The following is a 19,449-nucleotide window of genomic DNA, read 5'->3' as shown; positions in this document are numbered from 1 at the left end:
TTTAATATTAACCATATTGACTGAACATGCCAATTTGTCCCATAAATGTAATTGTTTCAATGTTTAAATTACATTTTAGGAAAAAAGAATAAGAGGTTAAAAGCAGGTCCCCTTAACAGTTAAGTTACTTTGTTGAGAAGAAAGTTTTGGCCGGAGAATTATGCCATTTAACTATAAATTTTGATAAGTCTCCAACACAGTTCAAAATTATTCACTAAAGTAAGAGGATTTGGTTGGATGACAAATATTTCAGATACTGTCACAATCTGAACCAAACCAAAGCACTGAAGTATACTAATCTCTACTTTTGTTCGACTTAGAGCTCACAAAGATAGATACATCATATATAATACTACTATATAACAAGAAATGTGCCTAAGGTTTGTCCCTCAGGCCAGAATTTCTTTTACACAACCATTTTCCTTGATGTGACTGCCATGCTTGAGTTTCTCATCTTGATTGATGGGACTATTCTGTTTCAGGCTCAACAGTTCCTCATCTTTTGTAGCCTCAAGTGCTTCAATCAAGTTAGAAAGACACTTATCTGCATCATCCATATGAGACTTTGGCATAAGGTTTTCAGCAACATCAGCTGGTGTAATCTTAACCTCACTTATTAGCCTCTTAATTGTGTCAAACATTGAATGAGTCTCAACCTTCAAGTAATTATTAGCAAGCACTTTAAACCCTTCAAAAGTACAATAAGAAAGCTCAACATGCTTGTCCATTCTACCCCTTCTGATGAGTGCTGGGTCAAGCTTCTCCACATAGTTAGTTGTGAAAACAATCAACCTCTCCCCTCCACATGCAGACCATATCCCATCTATGAAATTCAATAGCCCTGAAAGTGTCACTTTGCTGCCACTGCTTCCTTCTTCCTTCATTTCTTTCCTTAAACCGACTTCTGAGTTCAACTTATCACTCTCATCATCTGAAAACTTATCTCCCTTTTTCTTCCTCTGGCCTGTAAGATCAAGTGAACAATCGATATCCTCGATAACAATTATAGACTTACTTCACTTATAATCTGTAGTCTGTACTGATGGTAAATATATCTGTCTCTTCTTTTTCAGACAGAAACAGGCATCCCCTGAACATAGGCTCCGGAGAGAATCAGAAGCAAAACATGAAGCCTCCTTGACTAATGGTAAATTGAGTGATCCTTCACATGCCCCCGAACATCAGAATTTCGGTACGTCATCTCCAAAATTGTCTGACTCTGATTATGATGAGGAAGAGCATCAAACTGATGTGTTGGATCGAAGGCGTGTAGTTTTAGTTTCTTTTAAACCCGTTCCGATTCCCTCTATCTAATTTTCACAAATCATTTCATTTTAACATTAGCAATCGTCTAAGAAAGAGACCTACACGGTATTCAGAGAAAGAATTCATTGAAGAAGTATTAGACGAGGCAGACTTTGACAGTGATGATGATATTGTTGGAGAAGCAGTATATGATGAAGAATATATTGAGAAGCATAAGCAGAGAAGGAAGCTTTCTAGTGGCTCTGAAGGAGATGAAGAATATCAGTGGGATGTAGATAACATCGAAGAGGAAGAAGAAGAAGACTACGATGATGATGATGATGATGATGATGATGATGAAGATGAAGGTTCCTCAAGCATCAGTGAGGATAGTGACAAACCTCATAAAAGTAATCAATTGCAAGGGCGTACTAGGAGGGAAACTAGACGTAGGTCAGTGGACGAGATGCAGTCAGGTATAAGACGCAGTAATAGGTCAACGAGAAACCGTATAAACTATCAGCAATATGAGGTGTCAGAATCCGAAACAGAATTTATTAAACCAGATACGTCCAATGTGTCAGCTGATCAATCAGATGCCAGTCAGAATGGTGAATATATGATGGAAAGTGAAGATTCTGATGACAATGATTTTGAAGATCAAGAAATGAAAGTAGAGGATGAGCCTGCTACTACTTATCCTGAGTAGAAGATAATGAACAAGATCAAAATCCTGAAAAACCAAGTATTCCTGTTCCGGGGGGAGTTGAAGGTATGGGAAAGAGACGTTTCCTTGATCTAAATGAACTTGCCCCTACCTCTGGTTTTGATGATGGTCCAAATATAATCACGAAAGATGAAGACACTGATTACTGAAGCTCCCCCTTCTGCTTCAGAGCAGGTATGAGACTGTTGTTTTCTCAGGGAAGCCAATGTGTATGATAATATATAGCTATAGATTTTGTTATAAGCTAGAGGAAGTTATGACCAGGTCTTTTCCAATGGTGCATGATTTGTCCGCCAGAAACAACATGATACTGAGTTATGTTGATCAGATAAAAAAGGGCAGTTCAGTGCACGAGACTCTCATTTAGTGGAGTCTAGGAATGGTAGATGTACGCAGTCTTACCCTCGCAAGCAGAAAGACTGTTTTCAAGATTTGACTTGTGCCCTCATGGAGTCATGATCACTAAGCAATAACCTTACTGTCGTGTCAAACTCACACTTATTTTATTTCTTCTTTTTAGTAACTTTACATTCAAAGGGTCTACTCTACAAAATGAATGAGAAATTGTTGGGGTTATTTAGCCCATTCAATTCATGTACAATAACTGTTTAATAGGTACTGTAACTTATGACATGGCTTTCAAATTATCAAGTCCTGTAGTTCTGCTATTCTTCCACTCAATGCTGATCAACAATCAGCATTAGAGCACTTCGGCTGAGTCATGGAATGGCTCTATTCATAATCTGATCGGATTATGAACTATTCTTTTAATATTAACCATATTGACTGAACATGCCAATTTGTCCCATAAATGTAATTGTTTCAATGTTTAAATTACATTTTAGGAAAAAAGAATAAGAGGTTAAAAGCAGGTCCCCTTAACAGTTAAGTTACTTTGTTGAGAAGAAAGTTTTGGCCGGAGAATTATGCCATTTAACTATAAATTTTGATAAGTCTCCAACACAGTTCAAAATTATTCACTAAAGTAAGAGGATTTGGTTGGATGACAAATATTTCAGATACTGTCACAATCTGAACCAAACCAAAGCACTGAAGTATACTAATCTCTACTTTTGTTCGACTTAGAGCTCACAAAGATAGATACATCATATATAATACTACTATATAACAAGAAATGTGCCTAAGGTTTGTCCCTCAGGCCAGAATTTCTTTTACACAACCATTTTCCTTGATGTGACTGCCATGCTTGAGTTTCTCATCTTGATTGATGGGACTATTCTGTTTCAGGCTCAACAGTTCCTCATCTTTTGTAGCCTCAAGTGCTTCAATCAAGTTAGAAAGACACTTATCTGCATCATCCATATGAGACTTTGGCATAAGGTTTTCAGCAACATCAGCTGGTGTAATCTTAACCTCACTTATTAGCCTCTTAATTGTGTCAAACATTGAATGAGTCTCAACCTTCAAGTAATTATTAGCAAGCACTTTAAACCCTTCAAAAGTACAATAAGAAAGCTCAACATGCTTGTCCATTCTACCCCTTCTGATGAGTGCTGGGTCAAGCTTCTCCACATAGTTAGTTGTGAAAACAATCAACCTCTCCCCTCCACATGCAGACCATATCCCATCTATGAAATTCAATAGCCCTGAAAGTGTCACTTTGCTGCCACTGCTTCCTTCTTCCTTCATTTCTTTCCTTAAACCGACTTCTGAGTTCAACTTATCACTCTCATCATCTGAAAACTTATCTCCCTTTTTCTTCCTCTGGCCTGTAAGATCAAGTGAACAATCGATATCCTCGATAACAATTATAGACTTACTAGTTGTCTCAATCAAAAGCTTCCTCAGCTCAGTGTTGTCCTTCACTGCAGTGAGCTCCAAGTCATAGACATCATATGCCAACAAATTAGCCATTGCTGCAATCATAGTGGACTTACCTGTACCAGGAGGGCCATGAAGAAGATAACCCCTCTTCCACGCCTTCCCGATCCTCGCATAAAACTCCTTACTCTTGCTGAAAGTAACCAAATCCTCAATGATCTCTCGCTTCTTCTCCGGTTCTATTGCCATTGTTTCGAATGTCGCGGGGTGCTCAAACACAATATGGCTCCACATAGTTTGCTTATAACTTGGCCACTTATAACCAGGACTATTGGTGTAAAGCTTCCTTTGCCTGTTCCTCAAACGAATTTCCTTCCCTTCCCTCATCACATGTTTCAAATATGAACCAGTGATTATGTCTCTATACCTCTTATGAAAACTCAGCTTATAAAACCTCTTCTCTTGTTCTTGATAATAAGACATGGACCTTGTTTGTGACATAACCTTGCTACACACCCACCAAACTTTCACACCCTTATACTCATCAGTTACTCTCTCATACTCATCCATGGTTAAAACCAAGTTGGTGCTATCTTTTCCCATCTCAGCTTTCAGCCTCTTAGCGCTCTTCGATGTGTTGGCACTGAGGTATGCCTCAACAGCAGCATATGCATCACTTCTCTTCAACCTGTCTCCCAAGAATTCATGGAAGGAGATTCTAATATAAGGGTAGAAGTATCCCATGATATTGTGTGTGTACTTTTCAACGAAACGCGTTACCTCGTATGGACAGTATTGGCGTATGATCGCCCACACGAACATGAAACTGGCTAAGGTTGACCCCATTGTTGTCCACATCTCTGTCATCTTGAATTGCATCATTTTGTGTTGTTGTTGTTGCTGCTTTGGTCTCTTGGTCTTGGGATTTTATTGAACTCTCTTTGTGTTGTTGTTGGTGCTTCAGGTAGCTTATAGAACAGAACTATGTAGTGTAGCTATAAAGTGGCACTCAAAGTTGGGTGTTTGTGTTAATTAGTGTATGAAAAAGTGAGAGAAAGTGGGTTGGATGAGAAGGAAAGAAGCAGTGTTTATAAGCAAATGAGTCAAATGACACTACCAGTTAATGACACACACTAGCAGTACCAAATAACATTTGTTTAAAGTAACCATGTTGCTACTTGCAACATGCCAATACACCAAGTCATTTCATATCTGCATAATTTTTATTATCTCATTTTACACTCACTCATTCAGATAATATATCATGTCTGAGTTAGATACCAAGAGCAAAGGTTGCTGTGGGCAAGCTAATTCTCTGTATTAGGAAACGGATGGGGATCACATATTCTGATTCATGCTTCACTTTGTTTTCCAAGCTAATTATAAAGTTTCGTTCAATATAAAAAATAGCATTAATATTTTAATAGTATTTTGTAAAGTTTGATTGACTAGGATCATAAAGACAAAAAAATTTAGGGAGAGAAAATATTGTCATTAGGAAACATGTAAGTTTTAATGTCATGCATCTCACTTTCACACATTTGAGGCATTTTCCATTCACAACTAATATTATGTGTATAAGACTCTTACCTAGTAGAGTTTAGAGATAATAAATGTATGTATACTTACCTTTGTAAGTGGATAAATTAATTTCTATGATTTAAACATGTGATGTATTGATCACTAACCAATAACATCAATGTTGTGTAGACGTACCCTTAAAATGTAAGGATTAAAATAATAAAACATCCATAGACTAAAATCAAAATTTGATATATTTGTAGGAATAAAAAACATGTTTAAAGCTAATGGGAGGTGATGTATTTTTTAAAGTATAGAGTGCAATTTGCTCATCATATATATTTATAGTTTAAAAAGAAAAGATTATGATATAAGACATGTGTCTCCAAAGAATGATTTATACCCAGCATTCTTTTTTGAAGAGAAAAGGACAATTAAGATAGAATATTAGGTTCCATTAAGTTCACTGATTTGGTGGGACTGTGTGGAGGACGGTCCACGTCCCTGAAAAAATATATGCAGTGATTCACAGTATTGTATGTTTTTGTGTCTTATTGGATATATGGAAGGAGAAAAAATATCTGAAACTGAGCAACCAAAAAATAAAGAGAAAATAATGTATGTATTGATAGTGTAAGATATTTTTATACTGTCATTCATCATTTATCACTGATTCTTAAATAAGAGTAACACAAAGGAATATGAATAATGCAGTGTATAAATTTTTATATTAATATTAAACTGAAAAACAAAAACCAAATTGTGGCCCCCTGAAGAAGGTTTTCCACTAAAGACAAGGGTCACTCTCAATTGAAATTGGGTACTTGGCTGTCAATGTGGGGTACTCAACATAACACATAATGGGGTCCTTCTCATTGCTCACACTAGTTCATTTATTTCATATAAGACTTGTCATTTTCCTCAAGTTGTTGAAACATTATAACACAAAGACAATAACAATTCAAGGTCATAAAGTCATGCCACTAATACTTTCCAAATTAGATACATGTTACATGTCTCTCTCTAGCTCTTAATTTACTCAAACATTATTGTTAGGCATGTATTTTATAGTTGTCTTTACAATCATCCACTAAGCATTATTAAACTAATTGGAATGTTCAAAGAGCCCTTATTATAATGACCCAAAGAGCCCTGAGGTCACAAATTTAAAGCCAGTGGAGATTACCTACAATGGTTGAAATTTTACATTATGGAACTTCACATATTTTTCAACAATTTGTACCAAAACATTGATTTAATAAAAATAATATATTCTCCTATAAATCATCTTATATCATACAAAAGGAACATTTATTATAAAATGGTATTTTGTTTATTAATTATTAGTTTATGTGTAGGAAAATTTGTATTTTGAGGACTATATGGCAGCAGAATCTTATCCAGGTATTGAAGTTATTATTATCATCATAAAAGCAGTACTACACAGTAATGTGCATGTGATATCTCATTTTTACCTTTGAAATCTGAACAGGCTGTGTTGACACTCTGGTTTTATTTTTTAGCTAATGGATGAAGTAAGGTAAACCTTGTAACAACAAAAGAAGTGAATCAAGTTCTCAATTCATACACCAAACATAAGACACCTAATTCATATAACATCCAACAACTAACTTCACCTGTGGGGACACACCTATTTTTGGTGGAGTGAGTAAAAATAAATATTTGCAACTTTGTATTTCATTTTATGATAATGCATTTTTGGGAAAGATTGGATGACTCGGAAATATTGTAACTTTAGTGACTTTAATAAATTTATATACCCTTAAATGAAAAATTAGACAACTTCATTTTTAAATTGTATTTTAATTCTAATTTCCTAAAATCAAAATGTATATTGTTAAGGGCTTTGTGATATCACACAATTCATTCTCTACCTCTAAATCTATATCTAAACTCAGCAATTCATTCTCTACATTTTTTAAATAGATACTGTGATATCACAATTCACTCCCTAGCTACCTCTAAATCTATATTTAAACTCACCCAATTTGCACCCTACATTTTTTTAAACTAGAAACTTGTGGTATCATGTGTATTATTGTGAACTAAACATTCAAATATTATTTTTTGCATATCAAATTTTGCATTGTATTAGATACTATCTTTATTCTTTACTTCTACCTTTTTATATATACATCTCAACAATAACATCACAAAAATCAAAAAGGAAAACTAATGCTAAAATATTTAATGAACATAAAACATTAACCATAGTAAAATAACTTTCATAGGATGAGAATGGTTTTATTGATAGGGACACCTTCAAAAGTGTTTATGACTTCTGATTAAAACGAACTATACATTTTGGAGAGCACATCTGATCTGCTGTCTCACGCTTTGTGTCACACATGTATCATGGATTTATTATTAGTTAAAAAATATTTAATAATTAAATTTTAACTTAAATATATTTTTTCTGACCAATCACATATCCATGAAACATGGACTTGGACGAAGTTATTATTATATATCCACACAGAGCAGTCCCTCTCAATAATAATTTTGCATAGCATCAATCTGCAGCATCAACTGTGGTTGTGGATTTCTCAGTAGCTGGATGGTAAGGGCCAAGAACTGAACAAGTAGACAAAAATTACAGTCATTATCACTTGCGTGGCAAGAACTGAAGATGTAGACACACCTTCCACTATTATATTTGTTTTCAGAAACGAATCATATCACTTTTCCAACTCCTCTGTATTGTTAAAAAAAGGTGATTCATTTATATTTTATTATTATTAACTATTCTAAAAAATAATATAAATAAATGATAGATGATATAACTGTATATAAATCTTTATGTTAATGAATATATATTATTGTTAAATATTTTATTCCGAAGTATCATTCATGCATTAGTGTATGTTAATATAGTTTATTAGTCTGGTCATGTATCAAGTTAGAATGAAGATAATATATGTTTTTACACAACTAATCTCTTAGAGTGTTTTTATTAAAAGATTATTTAAAATGTTAAAATGATACACAATTTAAAATTACTAAATGGTGTAAAAAAACTAGCACAATTTGATTAAAAAAAATGAATTTAATTGAAATTGAAAATTACATTAAAAAAGCAGAAGAGTAATATAGTATAAAAATATCATCGTTTTATAAAACATTCAAAAACTTGTTATTAACTCATACAAAAATGGTGCTCATTGTCTAAAGTAATGGAATTTTGCTCCTGCTGGCGCCTTATTTTTTTTTAGATATGGATCTTCCTTAGTGTTGTCTTTTTTTCTTTCTAATAATGTACACAAAAAATGGGATGGAAGGGAGAATAATGCTTCTTTAAATAAGAGAATCAAAAGGAAAGGCGATTAGCCAGAAAGTTCGATTGTACTTTTGCTCATTTTTAAATGTTTCTATTTCAAACATCCCGTGATTCTCAAACTTGTTCAACGTTACTTTTCTTATAAAAAAATTCAATAGAACAATGGAATCTTTGGCATCTGTGATTGTGACAAGTTTTGTACACTTGGCAATTAACAAAAAAGAGTCATGTACACTTGTATGGATAATAAATTCCTCTAGAAAATAGTTATACATGGCTATTATAATATATATCATTCATGTTTAATTATGATTGATTTTTAAAAAAAATTAATACTAATAAATGAATATAATATATTATAATTTCTTAGTTATGAATGAACAGTGATTGACTTATCATGTTACTTGTAATGGAGGCTGAAATGGAAACGTGCAACAGCAGTGAAAGTGGACCATTTTCATACCCTGCCTTATCTTCTTCTAACGCTTTTCCGCATCATGATTTCATCTTCTCCAACCCTGTCTCTTTGGATCTGCATTGGACTCTTCATTCCCTAAAATTTTCTTCAAATCATCACCCTAGTTACTTGTAAGACTCCATCATAATGAATAGGCTGGTTTCACTTTTTCCATAATATGAATGCCACTGGTTACAAGTTAAGTGAAAATTGACATCATCTCCCACGTTTGATTTATGTCAAATATCATGGTTTCTTATGCTCTAAGTACCTAAGAAATTTTGGGCTCATATCTTGACGTATATTCTACTGTTGATAAAGGTATGACAGAATCTCACTCAAAATTTGCTCTAATATTATTCCTACCCTCCCCCAATGCAAAAACATACAATAAAAAATCACAAGTTGACGTTAGTTTTTGGGGGATATAAATAAAAATATATGAAATCCAAGGTATAGGGAAAATGGTTAATACTTAGAATCTTTTGGGACCGTGAATGCGTTAAGGTGGTCTTGCATATTTTATGGTTTTTCTGAGCAGTAGTTCCTGAAAAATATATGCATTAATAGTATGTAAATTTTATACATGTTTGATACAAATTAAAATAAAAAACCTAAGTCGACTGCTTACAATGCATGGAATTAGATCAGATAGCAAACATTTATCCCAATTCAAATGGTTTCACTTGCCAACTTCCCACCATACTTTAAACCAATTTTTTATTCACACTTTTGTACCCAGTATTATATTTGATCAAAATATTCTGGACTTGTTATGATACGAGTCTAAAATCATTGCCATGCATGGATTGATATAATAGTTTTACAACTTTAAATAATTTATTCAGAAATTAGATTTTTATTTATAAATTTATCAAAACTAGTAAGATAGGATATTACTATAAACTAAATTACGCAGCCAATGGGGACGGCAAATAAAGAATTTCTATTACCAGTAAATAAATATATAAGGAATTCAAAGGGCCGTTTATATTTTATACAGGGCTCTCCTTTTAACTATCCAAGCTCCACTGTATATATATACACTTTTGGAAGCTAAGCTATGACTGCAAAATCAGTTTTTTCTTTGTTCCTCACAGAATTGAATGATAGCAACTTATATACCTCATGGTTTTCATCTCATGTTGCAGCACTGAGGCCTTATTTGCATCTTCAATTTTTCCCACAGGCACATCATTTGCCTAGGTGATTGGTAATGAGCTGTATAGTAGTCTTCTACACAACCAAATTGGCAGAACTTGAAGCTATGAAAATAATATACTGGTTTTGTGGTATTAAATTGCTCTACCCACATTCCCATACTCACATCTTCCATCTTAAACAACTGCATAAACAAAAAAAACATGAACAAATTCAACCATAATGGATACCAGGTGAGAAAATGTGCAGGCATTGTGAATTCACTAACCCTTAATCTTTGCGCCTCAAATTCGGATATGATGTTTCGTGCAATATCAGAAGACAATATATAACCCGGCCCGTTAGCATAAGGTGGGTAAGCCTCTTCTGGCCACTCCTGAAAACAGAAGGCAACCAAAATATAATTAAATACAACAAAACTGTAATCCCCAAGAAGTTAAATGTGACAACAGTGTCAGTAAAGAAGCAAGGGGCCTAGTTAAATCAATCATAACTGGTACCATGCAGATAAAAACAAGGGATATCAACTAAGTGTTAACTATAAAAAAATTGGGGACCTCATGACTTATTGCATGACACAGTAGACAGAGGGAAGGAGAAGATAGACAGTTTAGACAATTTTTAGGCTATAAATGTACACAGATTGTTAATGGAATCATTAACAACTAAACTCATAAAAAAGAAAAAACAATCCAAACAACGGCCCTTCCTTAAGAATGAAAAGGCGTTGCAACTGTTTCTCATTACCTCGTATGTCACAGCCCATTTGCCACGGCGCAAGGGTCTGTGATGGTAATTTATGTTCCCAATATAAAAGCTTATAGAATCTGGAATCATCTTTGCTTGAGCAATAGCAGCATCTACTTTTACAAAAGTGTCATCATCACCCTTCATGATATACTTCGCAGGCACTGTGTGAACCTGTGAAGAATGAAGCATATCTTAATATATCCTTGAAAATTTCTTCCTCTTTCAAACTCATTAGTTATAAAACAATAGACAACTTACCCCATACTCACATATGGCCACTGTTTTCAACACAACAAGGTCATAGTTATCCATGTAAGGCACTATAACAATATCACCAAAATATTCTGCTTCTTTCTTCAACTCTGCATTAACTTCTTTCCTGTGGTGCTGAAAAAACATTCAGATGTTCAGAATAGCTGTGAGGAATAAAATAATAACCATAAAAAAAGAAAAGCTTGTCACCATTACCAGTGCTACAAAGAAACGAGCCACCACTTTCGAAGATTTGATAAGTGTATGCTGCATCCACGACTTCCTTACCGCCATCCGCTCAGCAAAATGGTTTCCAGCCGAGAGAATGCCAATTAACAATTCTACACCAGAGGCAGGAAGTGGTGGGGGGCGCCATTTGTTTTTGAATTCAAGACTCTGCTGTGGGAAAAAACTAGGATGGGATGAAGGCAATGAGGCAGCAAATATGGAGTGGACATCAACGTCTCCCTCCAAAGTAAATCCAGTGGCATCCTCAAGCGTAAAGCCCTGTTCAAATTAAAAGGTAATGTTAAGAAATTTAAGCAAAACCTGACTGAAACCCATCTCCAGGTTAATAAAAGTAAAGGATATATCACTCACAGTGTGGTAAGGAAAAGAGATCACATGCCTCCCATCAATATTAATGTGATAGCCCTCTAATCCAGCACTAAGAGTAAGAACAAATAGCTTGCCCTCAGAAAATGGGAATGGCCAGTCAACTGTTACAGTTTTGGTCTTGCCTATTAGTCTATTCAACCACCATGCTGACTTAGACTCCTCTGCATGCCTATCATCACCCCCGATCCACTTTTCACACTTCGCTAGCCCATCCACTGTATCCAACATAAGGAATCGCTCAATTTAGTGCAATCAGAAACATAAAGAATAAACCAATACTATACATGCATATTGTGTCCAATTTTATCCTGTACACTCATAGTAGCATCTCTAATTGTGTATATTAATCATCAATGATGATTTTAAATCGTGGTCTTCAACCACAATAGTAGCCACAATATTTCAGTTATGGCTATCTTCGCAATTGTAGTAATCACAATTGTGGCTGCATTTGTCTGTAATAACGGTAAACGCATCTGCGCCAACAATTTAAATAGATTTACATTAAACTTATTCTCTTGTTGGCTTCTGATGATATACGCAATATTATTCGAAGGCCATAGTTTATGCATACAACCTATACAATGAGTTGTTCAAATCATATTTCAGTAAATAATTAGTTACCAGTATCTGCATCAGCTCTGGATTTCCAACCATCACAGCGCAACGCGGAACCCCACTGCATCCTATAACATGTATTAAGCTCAATCACAGGCTTCTCACTCCAATCTCCCTTCAACCTCGGGTTAAAATGCAATATCCTAGGTGGTTCTTCACCATCCTCCACCACCTTCAAACCCTGCAATTCCATCACAAACTGAAAAACCTTCCACTCCTTCTTCTTCAGCGGTTTCCCAACCACCGTTATGTGCGACCCCAACGTCAACCCACACGGAATCCCCATCACACTGCCACGTGTCACAAACTCCGACCCCGTAACCGTTATCGATCTCGGACACGAAACGGTTACATTCTCACGTTTCTCACCGACGCCGTTTCGAAACTCCCCTGATTCTAACTCCTCCCAAACCCTCTTCCCTTCTATACAAGCATTCCTAGCCAAATCGTAGAAATCAGAGGATTGATCAGAATCGAAAGCGTCGTCGAGTGCCAAACGCGAAACGACGACGTTTTGAATCGTATCGGTGCGTTTAGGTGAAACTGCAGGATTGTATGAAACGCGCTGAATGGGGCGAGTAGGAGCATGACGCTGTTGTTGTTCTTCTTCTTCTAGAAGACTAACGCGTTTGTGAGATTGAGGTGAAGCGGTTTTGAAAACTATGGGAATTTCAAAAGTGAGTAAAAGTACATATAAAATTGCAACTGCGATCAGAATCTGAATTGAACGTTGTCTTGTTAATGACATGAATGTGTCAAATTTTCCTATTCTATTGTTACCTTTCTTCATCTATCAATCTCTAATTTTGGTAACAACTTCAATCAAAGAGGTTATAACAATAATAATAATAAAAAGGGAATAAGGGTTTTTAATTTGATTTTTTTTCCCAGGTTGGTGATGTTAATGGATTTGATTTGGTCGTTGTTGAATGTGATGGGGTTGTTGAATTGATTTAAGCTACAATGTTGATTGTGATGATGAATCCTAATTTTAATATCTAAACGTTTGATTGTGATGTGATCATCAATCCTAATTTTATTATTATCTAAGCGTTATTTTCAGAAGTTGGTGTAACAATTATTAGCTATAACTTAAATACATAAATATCTCTGTGTTGATGGTGTAACAATTTAGTTATAACTTAAATGTATAAAAATCTATGAAAGATGGAAGATAATTTGATATGTTATGAATAAATTGTCAAAAAAATTAGTTGTTTATATACTACTACTATTTTTAGTTTTTTACTATGTTCCCAACGTTTCTTCATAGTTATTTCCATAAGCAAATTGTGAAGACTTGCTTTTAATTTTCTTTCATTTTTTTGATGAGTTTAGAAAATACATAAGAATATATGATACCAAATTAAATGAAAAATAAAAATAAATTAATTAGTTACCATAAAAGTTTCTACTTATAGTTGAAATAAAAAAAACGGTTTATTTCAAATCAATTAATTGTGATCACGGTTACTGAATTATTAATTGGAATCCCTACTGTAATACGCAAAAGGCAAAACTAACGAGTGAGGAAGCAACAAATTTATAAATGCTCACATTATCCTTGTAGGTTTCAAGCTTTGGCTCTTATCCTTGGGAGCTCTGAATCATTCTCTGACATGAACTCGAGTTGTGAATCACACATCTTTCTTATAGAAGAAAGCTTCTTGTGATTGCGGCGAGATCCCAAACATGAAACATTTTTCTTATGAGCCTCACATATGGAAGAATCATTGTAATAAAAATGAGGAGTTTTTAAAATGATTCATTCTGGTGCATAGTCAGCAAGGTATTTTCAAGTCAAAGTAATTGGCAAAAAAATGCTAGAATCTCATCAAGGAAAGTAAATATTAAAACTCATTCAAGCATCATGCAGAACGAGTATGGGAACCTTCCTAGTTGTTCTCAACAAAACGGGTAAATGATGTATTAGCCATGTTTGGTTTATACAAGCAGAGTGCAAAGGACAGGAAAAACTAAACTTAGTGAAATTCTTAGTGCTTTTGAAGGTTAAAATGAAATGAAAAATGGGTGATGGGAGCTCAGAAGGTGGTGAAATGAAGAAAGAGAAAGAAATCACAACATTTATTTATCTTTGTCTCTCTCTCCCTTCCTCTTTTGCATTTGCAATTGAGAGAAAACAGTGTTTTATTTATTTGGAAACAAGTGTAGAGAGAGTTTTGGCTACATTAACTTTTTTGGGGTGACATTTCATTACATTATTTACATTCAAGATTAGAGGGCATTGATTTTTTGTATTATAATTTAATCTTATTGAGGAACGAATGAAATCAAGAAGTGCTTCTAATCATTAGTCCCATACTTCCGTGGATAATTTAAGAGCTAAAATATGGCATCATGACAGAGCCTATGGCTTGGTAGAGAATGAAGCTTAAGACATTAGTAGATTACCATTAACATTGAAGTACAACCTCATTAGTACAATTGTTAACTACAAAGATATTTTGGCATAAGCATAATAGTTAATGTGTTCTACCGATCTAGTCTAGCTCAAAGTTGAACTACACTTAAGAATTTGGTCTTGTGGTCCTTTATCCCAAACAAATTCCTTTGTTTTTATATAAATGGGGAAAGAAATATTGTCAGTGAGAAAGGCAGTATCTATAATGATTATATAAATTACAACCACAAGTTTCTTGCTGGAAAAGGAACTATCTATAATTGATAATATTTATAAGTTCCCTGCCAGCTCAAGAAGATACTTCGCTACCATTCAAAGTATTGGCTGACATGTAAGGTGATATGCATCCTTGGACCTGAAAATCAGTCATTTTCTGTATATGAGCACATTCATCAATCATAACATTATAAAAGGGAAATAGTAAAAGAAATATCTTCATCAATTTCTACCCTCTCAGTCCCCCAGCCATAAGGAAACACAGGTAACTACAATCTGTCCATGTTCAAAACCAATCCACCATCCCATGATAGGAACACTAGAAACAAGGACAGATTCAGAAAACATGAAAGGCTAAATAACTTACAATATATATGGAACAAATATTTTTTTGTAATTTTATATATATATATATATATATATATATATAAAATTAGACATTAGTTGTATAAAATAGAGTCAAGAAGAGCAGGAAACCCGTCATTAAGTAGAAATTATAGCTTGCTTTTCAAATATTTAAAACACCACATTTTAACAGCAGATTATCAAATCAGTAAGAAAAAATACAATGAAGTCTTTTACTAACAAACAATAAAGTAACTGTGTTTCTATAAGATAGTGGTAGGAAAAGGCAAAAGAATATAAATGGATCACATACCTGCAATAAAGAAGTAGGAATTTGGATATAACCCTGTAGTAAGAGGTTGACTTTTTCCAGAGAACTTTGTGGCACGGGTGTAATCACAAAGAGTACACCTTTGAATGTATCGATGCCTCGTACAATACCTGAATCATATGAAATTAAGACATGCACGCTCATTTAATTAATTTTTTCAAGACTATTAGAAATACATGCATGTATAGCAATTAGAAGACTAGAATGCGGCATGAATGCATGATTTTCTTATTCTTTGTCTTCTGCATTTGTGGAAGTATGATAGCCTAAATATAAAATATATGAGAGAACCCTTGAGATGTTGCAACCAACAAGCATATGGGAATCTAACAAACTGATGCAGTATCCTGTGACAGTATTGGTGCATGCCATATTGCCTCCAAAAGGTTTGAAGTTGATATCAAATTCAACATTCTCTTGATAATAATTTTAGTATCTCATTTTGTTTAGAATATAGTCAAAGTTTCCCAAACAGGAAGAAATGCAATGAGTAGTTTGCTCATTTGCAAAACTGCTGCCATCTAGATTGGCTTTTAAATTTGATATTTCAGGTTAGAGCAGCATTGCTATGTCAAATTAAAACGACCCTCTGTTTGCACAGATAGATAGAGAGACAAAAATTTTGAATTTGGTGGTTACATACCAAGACCAACAGACCAAGGGAAATTTTCAGAATCTCCAGAATCAACTGCTAAGCCAACAATGCTAGCATTCAAACTGTAGAATATTTCAGAGTTCGGGACCTGCAAAAATATAGCATGGTTAGAACATTAAAATGTTCCCTACTTTATATCATATGAATAAAGCATATATAAAATGTCCACGTTTTAAAAAAAGTTATATAAAAAGTTCTAAAGTTCAGAGTGATTTTTTAACTGAAATGAATAGAATGCATAGAATGGCAGAAGTCCATTTGACTAGATAAGATGTCAAATTCAAACTAACCTCACAGTGAAGATGTTTGATCTTGATGCTTGCAATGGGAACTTCACAAGGACGGTGAGAGGTCAATGCATGTGCAAGTTCCTTGATTGTGGTAATATTGAAATCCCTGGGAAGACACTGCCTAAAATAAGCGGTTATTCGTAAATCACGCAAGAGACGTGCATCCTTCTGAACAAGTACCCTGGAAAAACAAATAAGGATATTCTGTGATACTCAATCCATGAGAATAGAAAAGACCAATCATTAGATTTAGGCTTACGATCTATTGAATGAATCCTGACGAGCAGAAGTTATCTCGACTAAGTTGACAGTTCCATCATTTCCCCCATCTAACCAGAATGCTCCAGCAGGCAGATTCTTATTTTCAGCAGATATGTTTATCTTAACTACGTGTGTTGGACCAATATACTTCAACATGTCCACTAACATAACATAACCAACACCTGATATGCAAGAGAAATGAAGGTTTCATTGAAATTATGATATATTATCACTAATCATATAAAACAATGATTGATGTGCAGTAAAGATGTACATGCAGGATTAAAAGAAACTTGTCAGCTTAATATAGCTGGAAAAAAAGTGAGTTTACCCTTCACCCAGCCAGAAGTGTTCACGATAAGAGGCAACTCAGTCATAGGAGGATTTTCTCCCTTCTCTGGCATGCAATACTCTTTTCGATAATAATCATACAAGGCAAATATGTACTTTAAGTAAGTTGATGGATCTCTTTTTGAAGAAACATCACCAAAGAAAAGGCATCTGTTAGAGGATGACATAATAAGGCAAGCAAGTCAGACACATTTTTATTCAAATCATTAATGGATAACTGCTCATAGTCATAGACTCAGAGAGAACAAACAGACACAATAACTATCATCCACTTTGCAGTCTACAAAACAATGAAACAATTCATAACAATGGACCAGAGTCTCTTAAAAATATCAAAAAAGAAAGGAGAGTGCCTAGGACCTTAAGACATTTACAGTATCTGCCATTCATAACAAAAGAAATAGTAAAATAAGGCAAATCCTAACAAAAGATGAAAACTATAATTTTTTTATTTCTACTATAATTACATCGATTTTCAATATATTTTTTTCCTTATGTGGTTCCTTAATTAGTAACTAGCAAGACACAGTAAATAATGAGTTAAATTCTGATGCATTAACTGTAAAAGAATACACCATCAATCATTGATTACTGTACAGTGACTTCAAATGTAGAGTTAGTAAGTGTTTATCCACCATGAACGATTTAATCTAAAAATATATCAAATTCTTACTCACTTAACTCAATAATGTGATCATTAACAATCTATAAAAAGTAGTTCTTACCTCTCTGGTGTTTTCAGGCACGGAATCATCAAATCTACACACACAAACATTGTAAAAAACATATTTCAATAATTAAAAAGAAATTAGAAGTAACAATGCATTAATATAAATTATTTTTTATAGTTTGAGTGAGTACTTGGTGTTAGTTCATGAAGAACAGTTAGTGATAGAAAACCAGGAGGGGTAAATTCGGGTTGACCAACATCAGTATCAAGATAAGCAACTTTCTTATATCTTTGTAGCATCACGTTGAGAATATGGCGGGAAAATGTTGTTTTACCGCAGTTACTGGGGCCGCAAACGAGAACAATGGGAGATGGCGATGTGATTGAATCGTACGCAATGGAGTCTGCTGCAAGTGACCATTGCTCTGGAATGTATATCTCATTCTCTGCTTCCATTTTCAAACTCTTATGATTCGTGATCGCTGTGTGTTTGTGAAAATGCACAGTGCTATGCGCCAAGTTTTGTGGTTGTGGACAAGGAAATAGTGCGCGTAGTTCTAACTGTCCTGTTTTGAACTTTTGATTTTTTATGATTGAGTCATGCAAAACTTTCCCTGTTTTGATTTTGATGATTGAGTCATGGAGGATATCTCTTGTCCTAGTCATGGCCTTTTTAATGACTTGAAAAAAATATATTTAAATTAAAATTTAATTTTTGAGTATTTTTTTGATTATTTATAGCTTATGGCACTTGGAGTATATTGATTATGAGACAACAGATGCTAAGTTGATTTGTCCTTTTCTTCCAACAACCACTCACTATCAGGAGCAATGCGTTTTTGTACTTGGTGAACTACTCTCGAAGCCTGATTCAGATGAGTTTTTGGGCTGAATATTAGGCTGTCTTTTTTAAATAATAAAATAAAGGCCCAAATGGTTTAGTGAAATGACAACATTGGGGCACATTTTGCTCCCAAGAGTTATTTGCAAGTTTGATTTTAAGGAATGGAGTGAAGTTTGATTATAACTTTTAGGGTTAGTTTGAGAGATGGATTTTGGAGGAAAAGAAAAAGTTTGGGAGTCATGAAATGTTTCATGGTTACCAAACCTTCCCTTTCCTACTATTCCTCTCTAAAATCCAACTCTCAAACTAACTCTTAAGGGAGAATGGAGTGAAAGAAAGGTTTTAGAGGCTTGAAATATATTTATAAAATAATTATAATGCTTTTTATTTTTTCTCTTTCCCTCTATAAATCAACTCGTAAATGGACTTTAAGAAAATATTGTTGCAACACTAGATACTAAATAGGATGGACTAGATGAGTTAATGGATTCAAAAATACATGCCAAAAATGAGTTTGAGAAGACATATGAGAGATTTTTATATCATTCAAGTAAAATATTTGATAAATTAAGTCAATATCTCTATTTGGTTAGAGAGGATATTTTGAGAAGTTTCAATTTTATAAACTAGTTTAG

The 19,449-nt window shown here is 34.2% G+C and overlaps 3 protein-coding genes across 8 annotated transcripts; all 3 read right to left on the bottom strand.

Annotated features, from left to right (window-relative positions):
* LOC109362748 (AAA-ATPase ASD, mitochondrial-like) lies at window positions 185-5,000 on the bottom strand. 5 transcript variants are annotated; one of them, XM_019608755.1, is made up of 2 exons: window positions 3,710-5,000; window positions 185-971 (listed from the first exon to the last, which is right to left on the bottom strand). In XM_019608755.1, the coding sequence occupies exons 1-2, from the start codon at window positions 4,634-4,636 to the stop codon at window positions 390-392; spliced, it is 1,509 nt and encodes a 502-aa protein (XP_019464300.1). In that variant the 5' UTR covers window positions 4,637-5,000; the 3' UTR covers window positions 185-389. The 5 variants fall into 5 exon arrangements, with proteins under 5 accessions (XP_019464300.1, XP_019464301.1, XP_019464302.1 ...); XM_019608756.1 differs by having other exon boundaries at window positions 185-992; window positions 3,731-4,999; XM_019608757.1 differs by having other exon boundaries at window positions 185-1,015; window positions 3,754-4,999.
* Window positions 10,138-13,348, bottom strand: LOC109361471 (hydroxyproline O-galactosyltransferase GALT6-like). The gene is made up of 7 exons (XM_019606936.1): window positions 12,436-13,348; window positions 11,794-12,026; window positions 11,410-11,700; window positions 11,200-11,328; window positions 10,939-11,112; window positions 10,460-10,567; window positions 10,138-10,375 (listed from the first exon to the last, which is right to left on the bottom strand). The coding sequence occupies exons 1-7, from the start codon at window positions 13,217-13,219 to the stop codon at window positions 10,166-10,168; spliced, it is 1,929 nt and encodes a 642-aa protein (XP_019462481.1). The 5' UTR covers window positions 13,220-13,348; the 3' UTR covers window positions 10,138-10,165.
* On the bottom strand, window positions 14,910-18,574 carry LOC109361723 (polynucleotide 5'-hydroxyl-kinase NOL9-like). 2 transcript variants are annotated; one of them, XM_019607259.1, is made up of 8 exons: window positions 18,162-18,574; window positions 18,026-18,059; window positions 17,281-17,450; window positions 16,948-17,131; window positions 16,689-16,869; window positions 16,387-16,486; window positions 15,726-15,853; window positions 14,910-15,224 (listed from the first exon to the last, which is right to left on the bottom strand). In XM_019607259.1, exons 1-8 carry the CDS (start codon window positions 18,424-18,426, stop codon window positions 15,141-15,143), a joined length of 1,146 nt encoding a protein of 381 aa, XP_019462804.1. In that variant the 5' UTR covers window positions 18,427-18,574; the 3' UTR covers window positions 14,910-15,140. The 2 variants fall into 2 exon arrangements, with proteins under 2 accessions (XP_019462804.1, XP_019462805.1); XM_019607260.1 differs by having other exon boundaries at window positions 14,910-15,206; window positions 18,162-18,571.

This window comes from Lupinus angustifolius, chromosome LG12 (genome assembly GCF_001865875.1).
Source record: "Lupinus angustifolius cultivar Tanjil chromosome LG12, LupAngTanjil_v1.0, whole genome shotgun sequence".
NCBI classification, from domain to species: domain Eukaryota; kingdom Viridiplantae; phylum Streptophyta; class Magnoliopsida; order Fabales; family Fabaceae; genus Lupinus; species Lupinus angustifolius.
This window is presented reverse-complemented; position numbering and strand designations above follow the sequence as displayed.

What these genes read in the sequence shown, in the direction of transcription:
- LOC109362748 (XM_019608755.1), bottom strand. Translation starts at nt 4,636, where the DNA reads ATGATGCAATTCAAGATGACAGAGATGTGGACAACAATGGGGTCAACC. An exon ending in ATATCGATTGTTCACTTGAT is followed by an intron (nt 972 to 3,709) that starts CTTACAGGCCAG and finishes TGTTCACTTGAT; the next exon opens with CTTACAGGCCAGAGGAAGAA.
- LOC109361471 (XM_019606936.1), bottom strand. Translation starts at nt 13,219, where the DNA reads ATGAAGAAAGGTAACAATAGAATAGGAAAATTTGACACATTCATGTCA. An exon ending in CAGAGCTGATGCAGATACTG is followed by an intron (nt 12,027 to 12,435) that starts GTAACTAATTAT and finishes TGTTGGATACAG; the next exon opens with TGGATGGGCTAGCGAAGTGT. An exon ending in TCTCTTTTCCTTACCACACT is followed by an intron (nt 11,701 to 11,793) that starts GTGAGTGATATA and finishes TAATTTGAACAG; the next exon opens with GGCTTTACGCTTGAGGATGC.
- LOC109361723 (XM_019607259.1), bottom strand. Translation starts at nt 18,426, where the DNA reads ATGGAAGCAGAGAATGAGATATACATTCCAGAGCAATGGTCACTTGCA. An exon ending in CAGGATTCATTCAATAGATC is followed by an intron (nt 16,870 to 16,947) that starts GTAAGCCTAAAT and finishes TTGTTTTTCCAG; the next exon opens with GGTACTTGTTCAGAAGGATG. An exon ending in TCAAACATCTTCACTGTGAG is followed by an intron (nt 16,487 to 16,688) that starts GTTAGTTTGAAT and finishes ATATTTTTGCAG; the next exon opens with GTCCCGAACTCTGAAATATT.